The 20,222-nt window shown below is 35.2% G+C and overlaps 4 protein-coding genes and 1 long non-coding RNA gene across 6 annotated transcripts; 2 read left to right on the forward strand and 3 right to left on the reverse strand.

The window, feature by feature from the left end:
- Positions 1–75: 75 nt before the first annotated feature.
- LOC106428185 (histone-lysine N-methyltransferase, H3 lysine-9 specific SUVH1-like) lies at positions 76–2,831 on the reverse strand. 2 transcript variants are annotated; one of them, XM_013868942.3, is made up of 3 exons: positions 2,596–2,831; positions 396–2,379; positions 76–294 (listed from the first exon to the last, which is right to left on the reverse strand). In XM_013868942.3, the coding sequence occupies exon 2, from the start codon at positions 2,375–2,377 to the stop codon at positions 440–442; it is 1,938 nt and encodes a 645-aa protein (XP_013724396.2). In that variant the 5' UTR covers positions 2,378–2,379; positions 2,596–2,831; the 3' UTR covers positions 76–294; positions 396–439. The 2 variants fall into 2 exon arrangements, with proteins under 2 accessions (XP_013724396.2, XP_022566248.2); XM_022710527.2 differs by having other exon boundaries at positions 2,507–2,736.
- Positions 2,832–4,615: 1,784 nt separating this feature from the next.
- Positions 4,616–5,647, forward strand: LOC125592869. The gene is made up of 2 exons (XR_007328560.1): positions 4,616–5,135; positions 5,340–5,647. It is a non-coding gene; the product is annotated as an uncharacterized LOC125592869 (long non-coding RNA).
- A 1,348-nt stretch (positions 5,648–6,995) lies between these two features.
- Positions 6,996–8,388, reverse strand: LOC106428166 (nicotianamine synthase 1). The gene has a single exon (XM_013868919.3). The coding sequence runs from the start codon at positions 8,197–8,199 to the stop codon at positions 7,237–7,239; it is 963 nt and encodes a 320-aa protein (XP_013724373.2). The 5' UTR covers positions 8,200–8,388; the 3' UTR covers positions 6,996–7,236.
- A 5,352-nt stretch (positions 8,389–13,740) lies between these two features.
- LOC106442984 (probable pectinesterase/pectinesterase inhibitor 46) lies at positions 13,741–15,927 on the forward strand. The gene is made up of 2 exons (XM_013884604.3): positions 13,741–14,829; positions 15,097–15,927. Exons 1-2 carry the CDS (start codon positions 13,800–13,802, stop codon positions 15,774–15,776), a joined length of 1,710 nt encoding a protein of 569 aa, XP_013740058.1. The 5' UTR covers positions 13,741–13,799; the 3' UTR covers positions 15,777–15,927.
- A 209-nt stretch (positions 15,928–16,136) lies between these two features.
- LOC106428156 (probable pectinesterase/pectinesterase inhibitor 47) lies at positions 16,137–19,661 on the reverse strand. Its single transcript, XM_048768429.1, has 4 exons — positions 18,874–19,661; positions 17,208–17,562; positions 16,902–17,093; positions 16,137–16,819 (listed from the first exon to the last, which is right to left on the reverse strand). Exons 1-4 carry the CDS (start codon positions 19,597–19,599, stop codon positions 16,311–16,313), a joined length of 1,782 nt encoding a protein of 593 aa, XP_048624386.1. The 5' UTR covers positions 19,600–19,661; the 3' UTR covers positions 16,137–16,310.
- Positions 19,662–20,222: the final 561 nt, after the last annotated feature.

A 20,222-nucleotide genomic window follows, 5' to 3' on the forward strand; every position in this document is an offset into this window, starting at 1 on the left:
GTTTCCTGGTTAATCTTATTGCCAGTGCAGTGACTGATAAAATCGGTTTTATCTACTGACTAGACTACCCTTTTATGACATTCATGTAATCTAAAATAAAAAAACAAGTTTCCACAAGAATTTAAAAACGGTCTGAACACTAATATGATTACATATCCAACAGGAGAGAAACATGAGAACACATCTTCCACAATCCAGAAAAAAATCATACACAGCTTGCGTCTTATGCTGTTGAAGAGAAGATCAAACCGAGACTTTAACACTTTAGTTGCCACCAAGAGTAGCCGCCATTCACTGCCAGGTAAACAAAGCCCAGAGGTTCCATCTTTTAAGCTTTATTCACATATCTAATATAGATTCAGTACATAAGTAACAAATAAAAAAGAGATACTAACCTTTCCCATCCAAAAATCATCAGAGGTCACTTATCTCCCCATCATCAACCAAATGAACCACGGCAAAACTCTGATCCGCAAAAGCACTTCTTCTTACCACATAAACTCTGAGCTCCACTAGTTCTCGTAACTCCATAGTCATAAGTCAACTCAGTCATGGGAGGAATATGAGAGATAGCAAAGAAGGCAACTTGTAAGAAGAGCTGGCCGTTATTCTCATAACTAACCGGCTGCCAGAAAACATTAGGCGAGCAACTATGGTTCATGAACCTCGCAACGTTCCCCACGTTCTTAGCACTGATCACAAGAGGCAGCGGAAGCTCAGGCTCTTCAGACATCTCCTCAGAACCATCTTCATCCGCTAAGCCAGGCTCATAGTTCCATTTAAAAGGGGTGTACACACGCGTCGTATCAAAAGTATAATCATCATTAGCCACCGTTGGCTGCATTTGCGACTTGTCTATAGCCTCGCCTGCGTATATACATATAAACGAACCAGCACGGATAGGATCCCACGACCGTAACCCCCATCCTCTATTCACAGTCTTGAACACTTCGAGCTTCAGTTTCACTCCCATCTGAGTCACCTTGTTCTTGCAGCCCGGGCAGAGGCAAGCCGGGCTGCACTCATGTACCATACCCTTTCTACCAACTAAAACTCCGTTACCGGAGTAAGGGAAGTCACCTCCGTTTTTCCTTATGCAGTGACAGTTTAAGTTCCCCGGCTTGCACGCCCCGCCGCACTCACATCCATAAGAAGGCTGCTGAGTAAGCTTAAACGACGTCACAGTCGTTGAGTAGGTGAAGTAAGCAGGACCATTCTCACCGTCAACTTCATTCACAAGCGAGACTCCGATGCTTTCGACACCCGAAGTGAGATCGGTGAGGATCATTCCTTCCCTCGAAGGCAAACCTTTCTTCCATTTCTGTATCTCAGTCCACGAAGCAAAGGCAGGAGCCTGACCAGGAGCTCTCACTAGCTTATACTTAAAAGTGTTGTGTCCTGACTTCCCTTTCTCCACCCATGACTCTTTGACGTCATACAGACCATCATATATGTAAATCTTAGCGCTCTGAGAAGCTTCTTTCAACCCTCTGATCACCCTAACCGGACTATTCCTAACCAGACTCTTCTCCAACGCGAGGTTACCTCTCTCTAGCTTCTGGTCAGACGATTGCTTATCTTTATCAGCGTTACCTCCTTGGCCAGTGTACACCAACACATCAGGATTACCTTCGTCGTTATCATAATAGCCAGATGAGACAATGCTGGTTGCTATAGGCTCTTCTTCTCCTTCTCCTCCTCCTTTGAGGACGAGATAGTCAATGCCAGCCATGGATGGAGAGTGTAAACCGATCAAACACATCTCGAATCTGAAGAAGAACACGTCGCCTATCTCAAGACCCGGAACAGGACCGGTTCTCTTCTTGGTGTTGGTCCTGACGCCTCTGCTCATGCAAGTGGACCCTGCTTTCAAGTCAGGGCGTTTGATGATCCCGGTGACGGATTCTTTTGCATCTTCCAGCTGTGAAAGCCTCCTCCTCAGCGCGTCGAACCGCGTGAGGACACTCATCACCAGCTTCCTGTCGCCGTTCTCTTTCTCCGCCACTGTGATCCCACTCGAGAAATTCGGGTTCTGAGCGATTGGTGTGCGCTTTCTTGGAATCTTTCTCTTCACTGTTAACTCCACAGCATCACCATTAGTTGCTGTATCAGGAGGAGGAGGAGGAGGAGACCTGAATGTTCTTAGAGGAGTAACCAACGAAGGCTCTGAGGTGTTGTTCTGGTTGAGATCTGGAGTGTGTTGAGAGGAGCTAAAGGGATAGAAAGGTGTGAAGCCAGGAGGGAAGGGTCCGAAAGGAGGTGCGCAGACGAAAGGAGGAGCTTGGTTCCCGCTTGGGAACACTGGTTTTAGAGTGCGTAACGGTTTGATGTCCAACACTCGAGTCTTGTCAGTGTAGCTTCCGAAGCTCCCTTCCATAGCTGCAAACAAAACAAAAACAAAAATTTCTAAATAAAAATCTGATTTTTATTCAGAATTAACGAAAGATCTGGGAAAGTCAATGTCTTTATCAGATTAATCTAAGCCTACGAGCTAAAGATCAGAGACCCTCAAAGCCAAATCACACGCATGCACAGATTCAGAGGTGTTCAAGGCGCAAGAACCCAGAAAAGCTTATGACTTTGAGAAAGATTAACCTGAAAGGTACGGACTTTGAGATCGAGATCGGTCCGTTCAGATTTTTAGGGTTTTCCGGAATGAGAGAGACAGAGATGAGAAGAAGAATGAGAGGGAAACAAATCGAGCTGAAAGTTTCCACCTTTGGTAACAAAAAGGAAAAATCTGTAATAGATGGAGAAGATGATTAATTAGATCAGCCGTTGGATCAAAATTGTTTTGGATCTTTGACCGTACAGTGATCTAAAAATGACTGGATTACCTACGGAGCAGGTTTTATCTTCCGTTTCAGTTTCGTACTGTGTACTTGCACTCCGTCTTGAAGAAGTGATGTAATGACTTTTTGGAGCTTCTGTCAGTTGCCGGTTGGTTGTCAACACGTGTGTAATAAGATGGTTGTCGTTTCCCTTGGCTCAGTTGTTTTCACCGTCTCATTGAATAAGTTTTGGAGCTGAGCTTCGGTGCTTGGCTATGGTTAAAAATCATTTTCATCTAATTTTTAATCAAGCACAAGCTATGAGTGATTTGTCCTAAAAACAATCTGAAGAATTAGTAACTTAGTACAATGCTAGAAATAGTTTTTTTTGTTGGAGATGCAACAAGAATCCATCACAGTTGGCGTCTTATGCCGTTGAAGAGAAGACTTAAACACTATATAATAGTTTGTCACCAAAAGAACACAACACTTCGCCTACCAATCTAGAGTTTAAACTTGATCAATATCTTCATGTGTTGAAATGTTCATGCGGTTTTCTAGCAAAACAAGCTAGAAAGAGATGCATAAGAAACACTAGAACTTTAGATGTTTGTTTTCTCATTTAAATTATATACTAGGTCATAATAAGCGGAAGAAACTTAAATTTATACAATTACAATAGTTACTCCTTTCAAATTAAATATGAATATTGCTTGTGTAAATCTTTTTTGTTTTTTGCTTAAAACATGTATAAATTTTAAATGACATATTATGTATATTCTGTTTGTTCTTTTTGTTTTTTAATTACACAAAAACACTCAAACTAATAAATAATATAATAACTTTTTAATGTGATATAGAAGAGGAAGGTGTGTTCAGAAAAAAAAAATATTTACCATTTATCTGTTCAAAATGGTTTTGGTTTATCTTATTTATATCATCTATATCTTAATATGTACAATTTATTAAAACAGAATCACAAAGTTGGATCCAACTTTATTCTAGGTAGAATATTTTTTTAAACTATACTTAATATATTTCTCTTAACCTATACTATTACTAACTATTCACATTTAAATATAGCCTAACTATATGTAATTTCTTTTTGAAATAATATGAACTTCCATATTTTACTAACTAAAGATTCTCAAATAACCAATTAGATTGACTTAATTTCTAATATTATATTTCCTAAATCTTTTCAAAACATTTCCAAAATCCGGTCAAAAATATTTACCACCAAATTGTTTTTGTCAGCAACAAACAGATTCATATAGACTCTATAAAATAAATATTTAGTATATTTTAATATGAATATTTAATTGAATTTTCCTAGTTTCTACTCATATGATTTTATTAATATTTGTATATTTGCTGTAACAAAAAAAATTAAAAATTTAATCACAAAATTTTCAATGTGAATTTTTTTTTGTAGTTTATACTCATTTTTAAAAATTCAATGCAAATTTCAAAATTAAAATATTCATGTCTCAATATATATATTAACTTAAATAATATATATATATATATATATATATACTATTGTTCACAAAATTTTCATAGTAAGACTTTTAAAAGTTATAGTAATTTATAGTCGTTTAAAAAGTCCATAATAATACATATAAAAAATTAGATTTTTAGTAGATGGTTAATATGATTGTTTACTTTTTTTTTAATAATATACATTAAACAAAAATGATTAAGGATACAAAAACTATTATCAAATCTTTATTATTCAAAATCATTAATTTTTTGTATATATGTTAATCATATTAAGTAATTCCATAACTTTTATTTAAGGAAAGAATAAAAAATATTCTTTTATGCACTTCTAATCAATTTAATAGTTAATTCAATAAAAAATATAATATATATTTAGATAAACCGACCTCTTTTCTAAGGATTTTGAGAATAATCTTAGTGATGACACGTGGTTACAGTCAAAGGTTGCAATGCTCCTCAAAAAATATAATATATATTTAGATAAACCGACCTCTTTTCTAAGGATTTTGAGAATAATCTTAGTGATGACACGTGGTTACAGTCAAAGATTGCAATGCTCCTCAATTAATATATAATGGATTTGTTTGTCAAAAAACAATTATATACTAATTTATTTTTCTACCAAAATTTATAGGTTTGAATCTGACATGTAATAAATAAATATGACTAAAATTTCACAAGTGGACCTATATAAGGAGCTTCAAATATCTTGAAATACTCCAGAAGATCCAATTAAATAACATTCTCAAGATTTTACAGATACCATAGAAATAATTTATTGAGGAAAACAAAACATGGATGTTTGGAGATCTCCATATGCTTTTATTGCAGTTTCTGTCATAGTAATGTTCCTTATCATAGGTATAGCTGAAACCAAATTATATTCATGCTTAGATATATTTATAAGGATATGAAGATTATTCAAAATTAATTTTCTGAAAATCTCAAAGCATTCTTTCTCATGTAATTTTTTATTTATAGATTTCAGAAGTTTATAAGAATGCAATTAAAGTAAACGCATGTATACTTGGGTTTTGGGTTACTAACATAAAAAAATATTTACAGGATCAGAAGCAAGATCAGGGTTAAATGATGAATGTCCAGGGGTATGTCATTCCGGTATTGTACCAGACTGCGATACACTCTGCATTAGCTTAGGGTTCACTGGAGGCTTCTGTAAAGGATTAACGTGTTGCTGCAATCCCAAATCCCCTAAAATCCTAAATATACCTCCTCCTTAATTTTATTGTTTGTTAATCTCAATTATGAAATAACAACTAATAAAGCTTAAAAGTTTGACTAAGACTAATGTTATTTCCATTTTATTTATTCGTTGCATTCACATAATGAGATTGATATATAAATAATTCATATTGAGCCAAAGAGTCATTTCTACATAGTATATTGTAGTTGATTCTGTTTATACTTTTTGACTAGTTTGAGACCCGCGCAATTGCGCGGAATAAATGTTATATATAAAAAATAACTTTTATCTATTATTATTTATTTTTATTCATTTATGTATTATGTATATAATTAAATTAGATTAAACACATAAATCAAAATAATATATCTTGTTTATTTAGGATACTTCTTAGTAAATAAAGCAAAACAATCATTTTATTTGTTTTATATGGTATATAACGAAATATAAATGACATAACATAGATATATAGTATATTTTAATATAAATATTTATTATTGAGAATTCTTGCTCATATGATAAACACAAAATTTCTATTGTGCGATTTTTTGAATGAACATTTTAAAATTAAAATATTAAGGTTTCAATACTTTTCCAATACAAATTTCAAAATTATCATATTTAAGTATTTTCTATGTTATATAGTTTAATTTTAAACTATATTAATATATAATATGAATGTCTAGTAAATGAGACTTCATATTCATACGATTTATAATTTTTTTGTGTCTTGTTATTACCAAAAAAAAAGAATTAAACCATTGATCACAAAATTTTAGTGTGAGATATTTAACGTTTTTAGTAATTTATAATCGTTTTAAAAATTCAAAATATAACATATAAGAAAAAAATTAATTTTGTTTATTATATGGTTAATGTGGTTGTTTAATATCTTTTAATAACATAAAATTAAACAAAAAAAGAACTAAGATACAAAAATTATTATCAAATATTTATTATTCATAATCATTAATTGTCATATATATGTTAACTATATTAAGTAATTACGTAGCTTTTATTTAAGGAAAGTGCGAGAATATTGTATACTATTTAGTTAATTTAATAAAATGTATAATATAAGTTAAGATGGACCAACTTATTTTTTTAAGAATTCTGAATTTCATTCTCATGGTGACACGTGACTACAAAACAATGTTGTAATGTTTTATATAAGGGATAATCAGATAGAGTTGTTTTTAATAATAATTTTTTTACCAATCCAAAAAAAATCATATGGACAATTGAAAAAAAAGTTTCAAATTTTTTTTTTTTGCCATTCATGTTTTCTGAAGCAAATCAAATCAAATTAAATTTTTGTTTGGTTGTTCAAATCATTATTTCAAATGTGTAATCCTGTAAACTGAGTATTCATGGGTTTGGTGTAGTTCCAGTCTTGGTGTATTTCCTTTTGAGCCACCATTACCATACAATCATATATACATCAATCACAAACAAAACCAATATGATAGCATAATAGTATATGGATGTGGATTTTTCAAGAATTTATACCAAGCAAATAAAAACATTATTTATATTATTTTTTATTGATGAAAAAAGGAACAAAGAAAGAGTTCTTCTATATCTTCACAGTTCATAACGAAGATCAAAGAACTCAAAATTCACCAACTTAATTATACGAACCACACACGTCAGAAAACACACAAGATCACATGAAATTAAAAAGAAAAATTAATATAAGACAAAACATTAACACATAGTCTCAAGAGATGAGATGTGTTCAGTAATTACTTGCTGTGATTACTCGATGGCACTAAACTCCTCGATCATCAACTTCTTGCAACGATTGTTCATAATCGCATGGACCTTAGAGCAGTTACAAGGCATGAACATGCATCCACGAGTACCATTGACTCCGGTCATGGTCGAACCACCGAGCTTGCGTGCGATCACAACCGAGTTAACAACATCATCGGTCGGATGATAGATGGTCAAGAGCTGGAAGCCTTTGAGATCAGAAGAGTCAACGATTGGATATAAGAAAGCTCTAAGAGCATGAGCACTCCTCAGCATGAGGATAGCTCCAGGAGCCATGTGCTTCTCCAAGTGCTCGATGGCTTTGACCTTTGCCTCTTTGTCCATCCCAACGAGAGCCGCCAAGAAAACTACGTCGTATTGGTCTAGCCCTTCGGTAGCGTTTAGCACGTCCGTTGTGTGGAAGATCATGCGTTTTGAGAGGTCTGGATCGCGAGAGACGAGGCTTGAAGCGAGTGTGTTTGCGTGTGCGTCGATGTCAAAGTTGTGGAACGTCGTGTTCGGGAGGTGAAACTTAGCCAAGACGATGGATGTGAGAGGCATCGGTCCGGAGCCAACGAAGGCGATCTTGTTGGGGACATGGCTCGAGTGTTGGCTCAAGAGATCGAACTCGAGCTTGCCTAGCTTGAGGTAGTTGTTGTAGTAAGGAAAGATGTTTAAATGGTCAAGTGGGTTTTGGTTTTCTGGTAAAGACCCCAAGATAGTGGAGAAGTGTTGCTCTAAATAGCCTTCGGCTTCACCACATAGCTTGATGAGGTTAGATCTCATGTCTTTGACTTCATCACTCATCTTTGTGACATCGATGTTTGTGTCTGTGGGTAAGCACGTGGACACGAGTTGTCCGAACAAAGTGTCGACATTTTTTGAAGGTTTCAAACACTTGAGCTTTGAAATTTGGTCGTATAAGTCGATGATCTGCTTCACAACAAGATTGTTTTCGCAAGCCATGTCGACACTATGAGGTTATCTTTAGGAGAGATGATATATTTTGATTTCTTAAGTATTCTTTTCAAGACTTTTGAAAAATCTGTGTTGTGGCTTTAACCTTCACAAAGGGTCGTTATTTATTGGCAGTTGTAGCTGTGGGGTCCGTAATGAAATTATTTATCTTGATGATTTTATTCATATACGTAATTCATAAATGATGTGTGGTCTGTGTCGTTTATAATCAAATCATCTCTATTTTCTACATACATAATAATACTGAAAGTTTTAATATATAGTTTAGACGTATAAGGAAACTGGTAGTCTGGTAAGCGCAAAATTTTGCAAAATAAAAGTGCGGCACTAATCCATACTATAGTCTTTACCCACATGGCATGACCCACAACTTGGACTAATACCGTTCATTATTATAAGTTTATAACTATATAAGCTTATTAGTTAACCCCCTAAAACTACATAAACTTATAAGAATTCGGTATCGTACGATACACAATGTATATAAAATTTATTAGGTTATATGGGTAACGTATGGATTAACCCTTCCTGAACATGTCTTCTGATCAGGCAGAGATCAACATGGCAATAATTTTACCCCTGATCATTGGCTCACTTTGGTCACAGAATATGAAAATCAAACATAAAATGCTTTTAAATCATTTAGTGAAAGGCGAAGTTATATCAAAATTAATTTAAATTGGAATGAAAAAGCGAGTAGATTCTTATTTTTTGTTATTTTAAAAAATCTATATAACAAAAATTATATATATACACATCATATGTATTGAAAAGAATTTAACTGACACGTATCGGCTATTTGAAAAGTTATTTATGTTTTATTTTACGAAGGATTCTTATTTCTTAACTAACTTCGACATCCTAAAAGATTTATTGATTTGCAATACTCTAGAGTGTAAAAGTTTCATAAATTATGCGTGCAGTTTCACTATTAACGTGTGAATGGAATAAAAATAGGAGATGTTGAGAAAAATGTGATATATTGTCTTAATATCATTTATGCGTGTTTTTACACGGGTTTGTGGTTGTATATATATTCAATCTTTTCGAGAACGTATTATAAGTTGGTAAATGGTAATTAATTAAAGGCATGTCTCAGAACATTGCTAGTCACCATGAAGATATATCAAACTAGGGTCGGCCCGCCCTACGGACGGAAATTTATAATAAAAACTATTTTATTATGCCAAACAGTGTTTATATAACTGAACTTCAAAACAACAAACCGATTATTTGTGCCTAAACAATCATACATTCTATAGTATTGCATATAGTTTCGAGCAGAACTATCATTTGTCCACACTATACGTATTCATACACAATTTAAATATTTGATGATCAGTTTAAATTGATTATTAGTTTATCACACCCAATGCATAAGGCATATTAATACTACTCATTTGAAAGCCAGAAAAAATATTTCATTAAAAACAATTAACATCCCAAAACGACATTATAAGAATTGATTTGAATGATTTAACAATCAAAATTTTTAGGAACCCAAATCCTCACCCACTCACCATTCACCAAAAAGAAAACTATTAAAACTTTATATGAAAAAGGTGACTTGGCCCGCCCTCTAGTTGCTTTACTTTTTTTATTAATCATACGCTAATACATAATTAGATGATTAATTACCTAAACTTTCCTTTTTAGAGCTAATTACTCATAACTACCTGAAACCAAAACCGGTTCATTCAAGCTATATTTTTTGGTTTAGTCAAAACGTAGTAGTATTTACCTAGGTTTGCATCGGTTTCAGCTTCTTCGATTTACTTAATTATTAAAATTAAATTGAAAAGGAAATTACTTAACAATAAAAAAGGAACGTTTTGACAGATTTGGTTCGCAAGTAATGGAAGGTGTAGCAAAACAACATCAAGTCATCATGACTATCATAAACGCTGGCTTTGACCTATGCTCTCAAGGAGTTCTTCATCACCACCGTGAACACCAACTTTCTGGTGAAATCAACTTGTCTCTCCGTTGGGTCTGTGCTCTACTCAAACTCTTGAACCATCCTCGCCATCATTAGCTCCACGTGTATTATCGCCATCCTAAGCCTCGGGCAGATCCGACGGTAGATTCGAACGGCATCATCTTCACTCCTGCTACGGCGGTTAAATCTGCCTCTTCTTCACCTATTATAAACTGGTCCGCGTTGAATTTATCCGGATTGGACCAGGTATTCGGGTCTTCACTCATACTGGGAAGATATAACTCCACGTTGGCTCCAATTCCCGGGAATGTCGTAGCCGGAAAGAGTCGTCGGCTCTGTAACGCCGTGAGTTAACGTGAAGTACGTCGGTGGATCTCTACGGGCCACGTTCCTTGGAAAAATGTAAAAGCCCACACAAAACAAAAGTCGAAGCCCTTACCCCTTTTAATGAAACACAGAGTTTGGCAATAGAGTGGACAGGTGTCGCGCTCTGGTGAGATGACTTTCTGACCTGGATCCTAGGTGGCAGCACAGGAGGGAGGCAAACATTTTTATATATATATAGATTATTTAAAATATGAAATATCATATTTTTTTTAAGGTCAATATCATATTATATGGCGTTGAATTACAAAATCTCGTCAAATAATAGATTCCGTTCACTCGCATGCTTGGTTGGGAATAGATCTCAATTCCGTTTGCATCTGCTAAAACTTGCTCATTTTTACATTAATGAGTAATGACTATCTGAAGAAAATAATATATATTCCTTAAAAATCCAACGGCTAAAAAAACATCAAAAAACTGTTTATAACACTGTAATGCTAAAGCAATGTTACAAAAAAAAACTCCGACAGTCTACGGGTAAAGCAATGTTACAGCCTTCCGAACCCGTTCATTCAATACGTGGATATCCCATCCTTGCAACATGCAGTACATTAGTTTTTCGGAGATTCAAATTTTGTTTATAAATCCTGCAATTATCACATGATTCTTCTCCGTCTTAGGTTTCACTCATACAATATCATGGATCACTTTTCGATAGAAATTCTTCCTTGCTTTTTAAGAGCAGATGAAAAAATGGTGACTTTATAGACATTTGATTCCATTTACTTTCAATATTCCATTCATATCAATTTGATTCGGCATTATTCATCCCCTTAGTTAGTGATATGTGGTATAATGAACATGTGATGTGGACTAGCCACAACTACTTGTTGCTGCGACGCTTCAAGGCTTCAAACAATAATTTGCATCTGGTTTTAAATCAATAAAAATATTAGATTTAGTTAGGTAGACGGAAATAAGGATGAAAAGCAACCCAAATAAGAATTTACGTACATCTTTTATTATCAGATGATCACCACCAAGAAGAGTTTATGGACTATATATCATTTAGACGTACACTAAGCATATATAATTGGAACGGAAAATGATCATAAAAATTGGCCAAATCTTTTTGATATGCAATTATATTAGATTAACGTTACATATATAGTGAGTTTATTAATTTCCATTAGTGCCTCTTGCGTAAAATGAACGGCCAATTTGACGTCTCTCTCAATGTACGTCGACAGATATGATCCTAAAAAAACAAAATACGATTTGTATTCAGACTTCAAATCAAACGTAAACACAGTAAGCTATATAACATCTTGTTAAAATGCAATTCATGATCCTGATTGTTTCTTTGCTTTGTTTTTATGTTTTAATTACATAACACAAACAATTAATTAATATTTCAATGATATTTTAGATAACAAAACCATATTTTTGGAATTTTTTTTTGTATAATACAATGGTTGAACTGTTAAAGAAAAAAACTGTTTTTAACTTTTTAGTGTCATATATTCGCTTTCTTTTCATTTCACTTTCTGCCAATGTTTTTAAGCTTATAATTATCTCTACTGTGATATAAATTAATAAATTCACTTATTTATGGGGAGAGCTTTGATTGACTAAGAAATACAACATCCATCATGTAGCTGTTTAGTTTTATAATTAGACAAGCAGATATGCTTTGATGTCTATTTATAGCAATTTCAAGACCCATAAATACACACAGAACCCCCCAAAATCTAAATGAGTGTGTGATAGTATTTTAAAGATTTTAATATGTTGCATAAGTGGTGAACAGAACAAATGTTTGCAACCACTAATAAAAGTCCCTACCAACACGTCTATATCAATGAAAAGTTACATCGATGCCAAAAATGTTTTTTCGCATATTATTTTACACTTAATTTGTATACCATTTTATGTAAAGGTGAGATAGCATTATATTCATAACTAAAAACCGAGATCAAATATTTTCTTATGCTAGGTGGTTGATAAGTGAATCTTAACGTGGATGAGAAGTTTATCCGCTCTTGGAACATACGAAAGAAGTAAAAATTAGTATATATGTTAATTTCAGATACGAATAAACCTAATTCATGTATAGTTTATTCCTTTCAAGGTACCTCAAAACCTCCGAGTTCAAAACGGGGACTAGTCTGTCGTGTAGATGTGACCGACTTCTGTAAGCCATATGGACATTTCTCAGCTAACTTTCCCGTATTAGAAAATGTGATCAGGTTGCCTAGCTTTCAGGTTATACGAGTATATATAAAGTAGTTTGGTTCAAGAAGTAGTTTGGACTTTTGTAAGATCATGTCGAACACCTCTGACGCTAGCTTAATAACCCATCAAATAAAACAAACATTTTTTTTTACTCGATCTGCATACATGAAGTTATATGCTGTGATAACTAATTTTCTTAATCAAAGTTTCACATTATGCTAATTAATTCATTTAACTTTTGGTGACAATTTGGGCCTATAGATTAACTTAAGACCGATCTTCAACCTATATTTCCTACTGATTCTTAATGCATGGTATAATTTTTGATGGAGTTTCTTCAAGACCGGTTCTGATATTTTTATAACAATAGTTTGGAGACCGAATTAACTTATGTATATTGGATTTTTGAAAAATCAATGCCGTTCGGAAATTTAGGTTTAGAAGGATTCGCTTTTAGAGATGTCTATGAGCTTTAAGTAATTATAAAATGGAAGTTTGGAGTTTGTGTACGGAGAACTTCCACCAATACTTTTACAATGTGCTCTTCACTAGTTTCTGTATAAAATTTGCAAATCATTTATATGTTGAGAGAAAATATTATAAGTAGACATATATATATATGATTTGGTATCCCACCTAGTAGTGATGGGATACAATAATTTTGATGAAGATCTGGACTTAATATGTGTAAAATATAAAATAAAAGGAAATTTACAAACAACTATTAAATCAGAGGTCTCTTTCAGTTATAATAATATACTAATAATATAAACAGCAAGACCAATCTCAATGTTAAATAAATACAGAATAAAACCAGAAAGATTCTAGCAAATATGAATAAACATGAGAAGCACTCGCAATGTTCTCAGCTTAATAATGAAAGTATCAAACGATTCATCTTAGTGCCTCGCACGCAAATATGTATACACCGCGTATAACCAAATTCCATAATAATTTCAAGCCAAATAAAATATACAAATTAACAACACTATAAATCCCTATATGCAAATGACAATGAAGAACTCAAAGGCCAAAACATTTGATAAATATCATATTGTAAGGTCCGAACAGGAGGCAATTAACAAAAATGGCCTCCTACGGAAAAATTAACGAGCATGAGCAAGCCAAACTCGAAGCAAGGCGGAGGACGAGAAAGAGAATCGCCATTATCGCTATATCTTCCATCGTTCTCGTCTGCATCGTGGTAGGAGCAGTCGTCGGCACCGCAGCTAATAGTAACGGCAAGAAACCGTCGTCAACGGAGGGTAACGGTAACGGAGATTCAATCTCCGTCTCGGTGAAAGCCGTGTGCGACGTTACATTACACAAAGACAAATGTCTTGAGACCGTTGGATCCGCTCCAAACGCGAGCACACTAAACCCTGAGGAGCTATTCAACTACGCTGTCCAAATCACGCTTACGGAGCTCACAAAAGTCCTTAACGGATTCTCCGACAACAAACACACGGACAATGCCACGTCAGCAGCGATGGGAGCATGCGTGGAGCTTATCGAGCTAGCCGTTGACCAACTCAACGAGACGATGACGTCACTCAAAGACCATACGGCGTCGTCCTCCAAGAGCGTTGCGGATCTCAGGACGTGGCTTAGCTCCGTTGAAACGTACCAAGAAACGTGCATGGAGGCATTGGTCGAAGCTAACAACCCTAACACGACGACGTTTGGAGAGACGCATTTGAAAAATTCCACGGAGATGACTAGCAATGCGCTAGCGATCATAACGTGGCTAGGGAAAATCGCTGACTCGATTAAGCTAAACCATCGTCGTTTACTGGCGACTGCTGAAGCTGACTTGCCGATGATGAGTGCTAGGGGACTTTTGGAGAGTAGTGATTTAAGGAAGATAGCGAACATTGTGGTGGCGCAAGATGGGTCAGGGAAGTATAGGACGATAAGTGAGGCTTTAGTGGAAGTGGAAGAGAAGAATGAGAAGCGTACGATAATATATGTGAAGAAAGGAGTTTACGTGGAGAATGTTAGGGTTGAGAAGAAGAAATGGAACGTTGTGATGGTTGGTGATGGACAGAGTAAGACTATTGTCTCTGGTGGACTTAACTTTATCGATGGAACACCAACTTTCCAAACGGCCACATTTGGTAAGTACTTATACATATGAAGATCTTTAAAAGTTTCTAATTTGATTTATTTAGATATCTTTACTAAAAATATTCATGCACACACACACACACACACAAAGAACAATAGATGCTTTTGGAAAATGCTGGATTTATATATGAGAATTTAGGTTTTGTGTGACTTGTTAGCTAATAGTGTGTAATTCCATAAACACTAGTGTTTTTGTTCATTAGTGTGCAATTTCATATTATTTTTATTCATTTATTTATTTATATTCTATTGTATAGCTGTCTTCGGAAAGGGGTTCATGGCTAGGGACATGGGTTTCCGCAACACTGCTGGTCCAGCCAAGCACCAAGCCGTAGCTCTTATGGTGAGCGCAGACTTATCTGTGTTCTACAGATGCACCATGGATGCTTTTCAAGACACGATGTACGCTCATGCACAACGTCAGTTTTATCGAGAGTGTGACATCTTTGGAACAGTCGATTTTATATTCGGTAACGCTGCGGTTGTTTTCCAAAACTGCAACATTTTACCTCGTCGTCCTATGAAAGGCCAGCAAAACACCATAACCGCTCAGGGAAAGAAAGATCCGAACCAAAACACTGGAATCTCTATCCACAATTGTACCATCTTGCCTTTGGATGACTTAACTGATGTTCAAACGTTCCTAGGCCGGCCTTGGAAAGATTTCTCTACCACGGTGATCATGAAGTCTTTCATGGACGGATTTATCAACCCGAAAGGGTGGTTACCGTGGGTAGGAGACAATGCACCAGACACTATCTTCTATGCTGAACACTTAAATTTTGGGCCAGGAGCCTCCACGAAGAACCGAGTTAAGTGGAGAGGGTTGAGGACGTTTTTAACAAAGAAGGAAGCGAATAGGTTTACAGTTAAACCTTTCATCGACGGCAAAAAGTGGTTACCGTCGACCAAAGTTCCATTCAAATCTGATTTTTGATCCTTTTTACCTGAAATGCCTGTCGTTCTTTAATTTTTTTTTAACGAACATACAATTTCTCCTTCCAGTTTTCTTCATGTGTTGTGTGGCTTTCAAAGTTTCTGAATTTGTTTCTTACCATCAACAAATATAATCATACAATTTTCCTTTATGAAGTTTTGCATATGTATGAGATGATTAATACATATTAATTAGTATACTGTTTGAGGTATACGACTTATTTGCTTCTCGAAAACCATTAATGTAATATAGCACTTCATCAACGGCTACAATCAATTAGTTCCTATTTTTAAGTAAGAAGAACTTTAAATTTTTTTAAATGGAAGAGTTTTATAAAAAAATTATTTTGTTCATTAATACTAAGTAAATATTTTTAAGTTTTGACATAGGCATAAACCCCCTAATACATGAAACGTTCATTACAAAGTAACTAACACCAAATACAAAATTTCTAACAGAAAAAATGAATAGTAATTTTTATTGCATTTATTTTTGGCGCAGGATCAATTATGAATATAACATAGTAGGACATTTTCATTCTGTGCGAAGCAACCCACCGTAGAAGGGAATGTCAGTCTGAGGCAACCAAGTGTCTCCCAAAGTGAAATTGTAGACGGTGAAGTTCATGGCTTGTGCCAAGTTCAATAGGCTATAACCTGACCACTGGACCCTCTTGCTTGTATTAGCCCCCGGTCCAAAGTTGTCATATTCACCATATGAGATCGTATCTAGCCCGGTTGTACCATTCCATTCTAGCCATCCGTCTGGTTGGATAGCATCACTAATGTAGGATTGGATGTATACCGTTCTCGAGTAAGGCTTCCATGGCCGCCCAAGAAATGTCATGGCCGGGTTGGGATCCGCCGCTAGGTCCGGGGCAGCTCCAATTGTACAATTGATTATGGATATTCCGGTTTTTTGGTTTGGGTCGGTTCTTCCATGGGCTGTCACTGCATTTTTCTGGTGTTCCATCGGTTTGCGAGCATATATATTGCAGTTTTGAAATACTGCAGCTGCATTTCCGAAAATAAAATCTATGGTACCTGTAAGTAACAGCAAAGATAAAATAATTCAAAAAATATTGTTGTATTAGTTTGGAGTTAAAAATGTAAAGTATATCATTACCGAATATATCGCATTCACGGTAAAACTGTCTTAAAGAATGCACGTAGAGAGTATCTTGATAGCCTTCGAAACTACACCGATAAAATGTCGATCCATCCGCATTATTTCTCACAGCCACGGCCTGGTGCTTCTCCGGTCCAGCTGTGTTCCGAAATGTTACATCTACCGCAACAAATCGGTCTCCAACCACAGCTACAACGCCAACGATCGAAATCACAATTAATTTAGTATAAATTCTAAGAAACATATATATAGTTAGGAGTCAAACCATTCCAAATGTAAGAAGAAAAAACGAAGATACTTTACCAAAGGTTGAAGAATTATAAGTAGTCCAGCCATCAATAAAACTGTGGTTTCCAGAAATGATGGTTTTATTGATTCCATCTCCAATAAGCATTATGTTCCTTTTCTTATTTGAAATGACAATGTATTCTTCGTAAAGACCTTCTCTTGCATAGATTACGTAGTAGCCATCCTCGGGAAATGTGTGGTTAGGTGCGGCAGCGACGGCCTCGGTTATGGTGGTGAAGTTATCGTTTTCGTATGGACCGACGATCACTGCTTCTCTTACGAGGATCGAGCCACCACTCGTTTCCCCTAGCTCACCTAATTTCCTATCATTCCTACAATCTTTGCTCTTGTCGCATGTTTTGCGTAAAACCTTCACAATGATTAGTTTATAGTTACTTATTAGATACTTAACATAATACTGATTATCGAGTTCATGATCATAAGAACATGTTTATTGCAGTAGTTTAAGTAGGTTGCTTAGAATATTTTATAATTAAAAAAAATGAGAAAAGGAAAAGAAGAGAAAAAATGTTGCTTAATTAAGCACTAGAAAGGTCGTTGCTTCTCTTGTTTTTCTTCTTTTGTTTCTATCTTTCTCTTTTTCTGTTTCTGTTTCTGTTCTCTCTGATCCACTTAATTTTTTTACTGTGGTCCACTTAAGAGATCCTTAAAGGATTTTAGCAATAAACATGCTCTAATCATAACGAACATGATAAAACTGATGTACATAGGGAGGGGGGAATCCATGTGATGTGAGGGTACTGATTGGTCCGGAAAGAGCATGTGGACCCATGTGATTTTATTCGCATATCTTTTGTTGTCTACTTTCTTGTTAAGTTTCAACTTTCAAGTGTTTAATGTTTGTACTTTCTAGTTTTAAATTTGCAAGTCAAAACTCAAACGTCTTTCGACATATTCACAGAATTCCGTTGACTTTGTATTATATGTGGCCATATGCCATTATTGATTGTACTAAGTACGTACGTACACTCCAACCACTATTTGAACCACATGTGCAGATCTATAAGTTAACCAAAACGAATAAGATCATTTATATAATTATACATCTAATGATCTGATCAGTTTAATCACATCCTTCTCCCCAAATAAAAAAATAGAGCTCAAGAAGTTTATGACCGACGCACATTTGATCATTAAGCAAAGTAAATTAGGCTGTTTATGTACTTTTCCTAAATTTAAAGCAACTAAAAATGATGAATTCATTTGTTTTAATACGTTGCATCTTACCTATTTATATTTTATTTTCCCATTTGTTAAAAGTATAGTTTCGTACTGTTAAAACTTTTAAACTTGTAGGATGTGATTTTTCACAATGTAAGTATTGTGAAATATCCCCGTCCACCACAGGAATGGTAAACCTAGCAAAGTAGTTTAATAAGTATTTTCACATACATATTCATTATTAGTTATATAGAACAAATTCAATATAATTAACAATATTGAAGAATATTAAAGTAAATAATACTTATATTAACCATTTCTCAACGTATCTTGATATTCCGACATAGTTTTTTTTTTTTTTTTTTTTAAACACACATAGGTGTTAGTCTATTGTTTATGCTAGTTTTTGTCGTATCTAGTTTTAAAATCACATAATAAGTTTATTTAAAAACCCACGAAGACAAAATAAAATAAAGAGCTAATAAAGTAAGGAAATTACCTTAATCAAAGTCTCGAGCGGTTCACGCACAGCTTTTTTACCACCACCGAAGATTTTACCCTTGGATCCTTTATACCGCTTCAGGTTACGGCTAAGCGCGTGACTCACAAGCCCCAGTGATACACTGTAGAGCTGCGTCACATTCCCCAACGGCGATCCAATCACCGTCGCAAACGCGCTCTTCGCGTCCTCAAGACCGTCGAGACACGTCTGCTGGTTCGTCACAACGCCGCCAAGAAGACTCGAGACACGATCAACCAGCGCCTCCGTCATTAGCTCCGCTGCTTTCAGCTCATCCGAAACCGTTTCAAGGTACTCAACGCTAAGCTCCGCCAGGTCGCCGCAGTCAGCCACCGCGCTGACCTCTTCCGCCGTGGACGCTCCGGGATCTTTCTGTACGCGCTGGGCGAAACGGTTGATAACTTTGGAAAGGCGACGCGCTTGTTTGAGGCATTGCTTGAGCGTGAACTTTCCGTAACGGTATGGATCGGACGGCGAGGATTTGAAGGCGGAGAGGATTGTGCGGCAGAGTTTCGGGTATGGAGTGGCTTTACAAGCGATTTTGGCTTGTTGTGATGGAGACTGCGCTGGAGGCTGTGATGGTGGCGGTGATGGAGGCTGTGGCGGTGGCTGTGATGGAGGCTGCGTCGATGAGATTATCAAAGCCCATGACAGACAGAGAAGAGACAGGAACAAGAGAGATGAACAGAAGTGTTGTGTTTGCATTTTTCTTGCTTCTTTCTTGATGTTTACTAGTTAAGAGCTTGTCCTATTTCAGTTCAAAAAAAAAAAAAAGAGCTTGTCCTATTTATGCATGGTAGAATACATATACATTTATAAATATTGGATGGTAGAGAGAGAAACTAATTAATAATGTAATGCGCATGTGTTGCGTTGTTTAGGAAAAATTAGATCGAGGGAAAATTATACATATAGTTTTATAAAATTATATAGGCACGTATATATTATATCATTTTTAATCTTGATCATGGAATTTTTAGAATTTGTATAGATGCTCTTCTGAATAAGTTACCGTAAGATCCAATGGAGCGCAACAAATTCTCGAGTCTTACAATGACCAAAATATATGGATATTAATATATGATATTGATATGGTGGCTTATTTTACAAGTCTAGAGTTGCACCTACGTTAATAGCAACTTTACAGCGAGTTAATTTTTTAAAGTCAGAGTTTTAGGCTGTTTGAAAAAACTTTTGCATTGTTTATATTGTTGATTTAATCAATTTTCTTACCGTATGATATATTTACATATCCAAACTGTTGCACAAACGAAAAAGAAAACATCATTTTACCAAAAAAAAAAGGGGATTTTTGCAAAATTGACCTA

This window comes from Brassica napus, chromosome A3 (genome assembly GCF_020379485.1).
Source record: "Brassica napus cultivar Da-Ae chromosome A3, Da-Ae, whole genome shotgun sequence".
In the NCBI taxonomy this organism is placed as follows: Eukaryota; Viridiplantae; Streptophyta; class Magnoliopsida; order Brassicales; family Brassicaceae; genus Brassica; species Brassica napus.

What these genes read in the sequence shown, in the direction of transcription:
- LOC106428185 (XM_013868942.3), bottom strand. Translation starts at nt 2,377, where the DNA reads ATGGAAGGGAGCTTCGGAAGCTACACTGACAAGACTCGAGTGTTGGAC.
- LOC106428166 (XM_013868919.3), bottom strand. Translation starts at nt 8,199, where the DNA reads ATGGCTTGCGAAAACAATCTTGTTGTGAAGCAGATCATCGACTTATAC.
- LOC106442984 (XM_013884604.3), top strand. Translation starts at nt 13,800, where the DNA reads ATGGCCTCCTACGGAAAAATTAACGAGCATGAGCAAGCCAAACTCGAA. An exon ending in TTTCCAAACGGCCACATTTG is followed by an intron (nt 14,830 to 15,096) that starts GTAAGTACTTAT and finishes TCTATTGTATAG; the next exon opens with CTGTCTTCGGAAAGGGGTTC.
- LOC106428156 (XM_048768429.1), bottom strand. Translation starts at nt 19,599, where the DNA reads ATGCAAACACAACACTTCTGTTCATCTCTCTTGTTCCTGTCTCTTCTC. An exon ending in TTATAATTCTTCAACCTTTG is followed by an intron (nt 17,094 to 17,207) that starts GTAAAGTATCTT and finishes TTGGCGTTGTAG; the next exon opens with CTGTGGTTGGAGACCGATTT. An exon ending in CCGTGAATGCGATATATTCG is followed by an intron (nt 16,820 to 16,901) that starts GTAATGATATAC and finishes TGTTACTTACAG; the next exon opens with GTACCATAGATTTTATTTTC.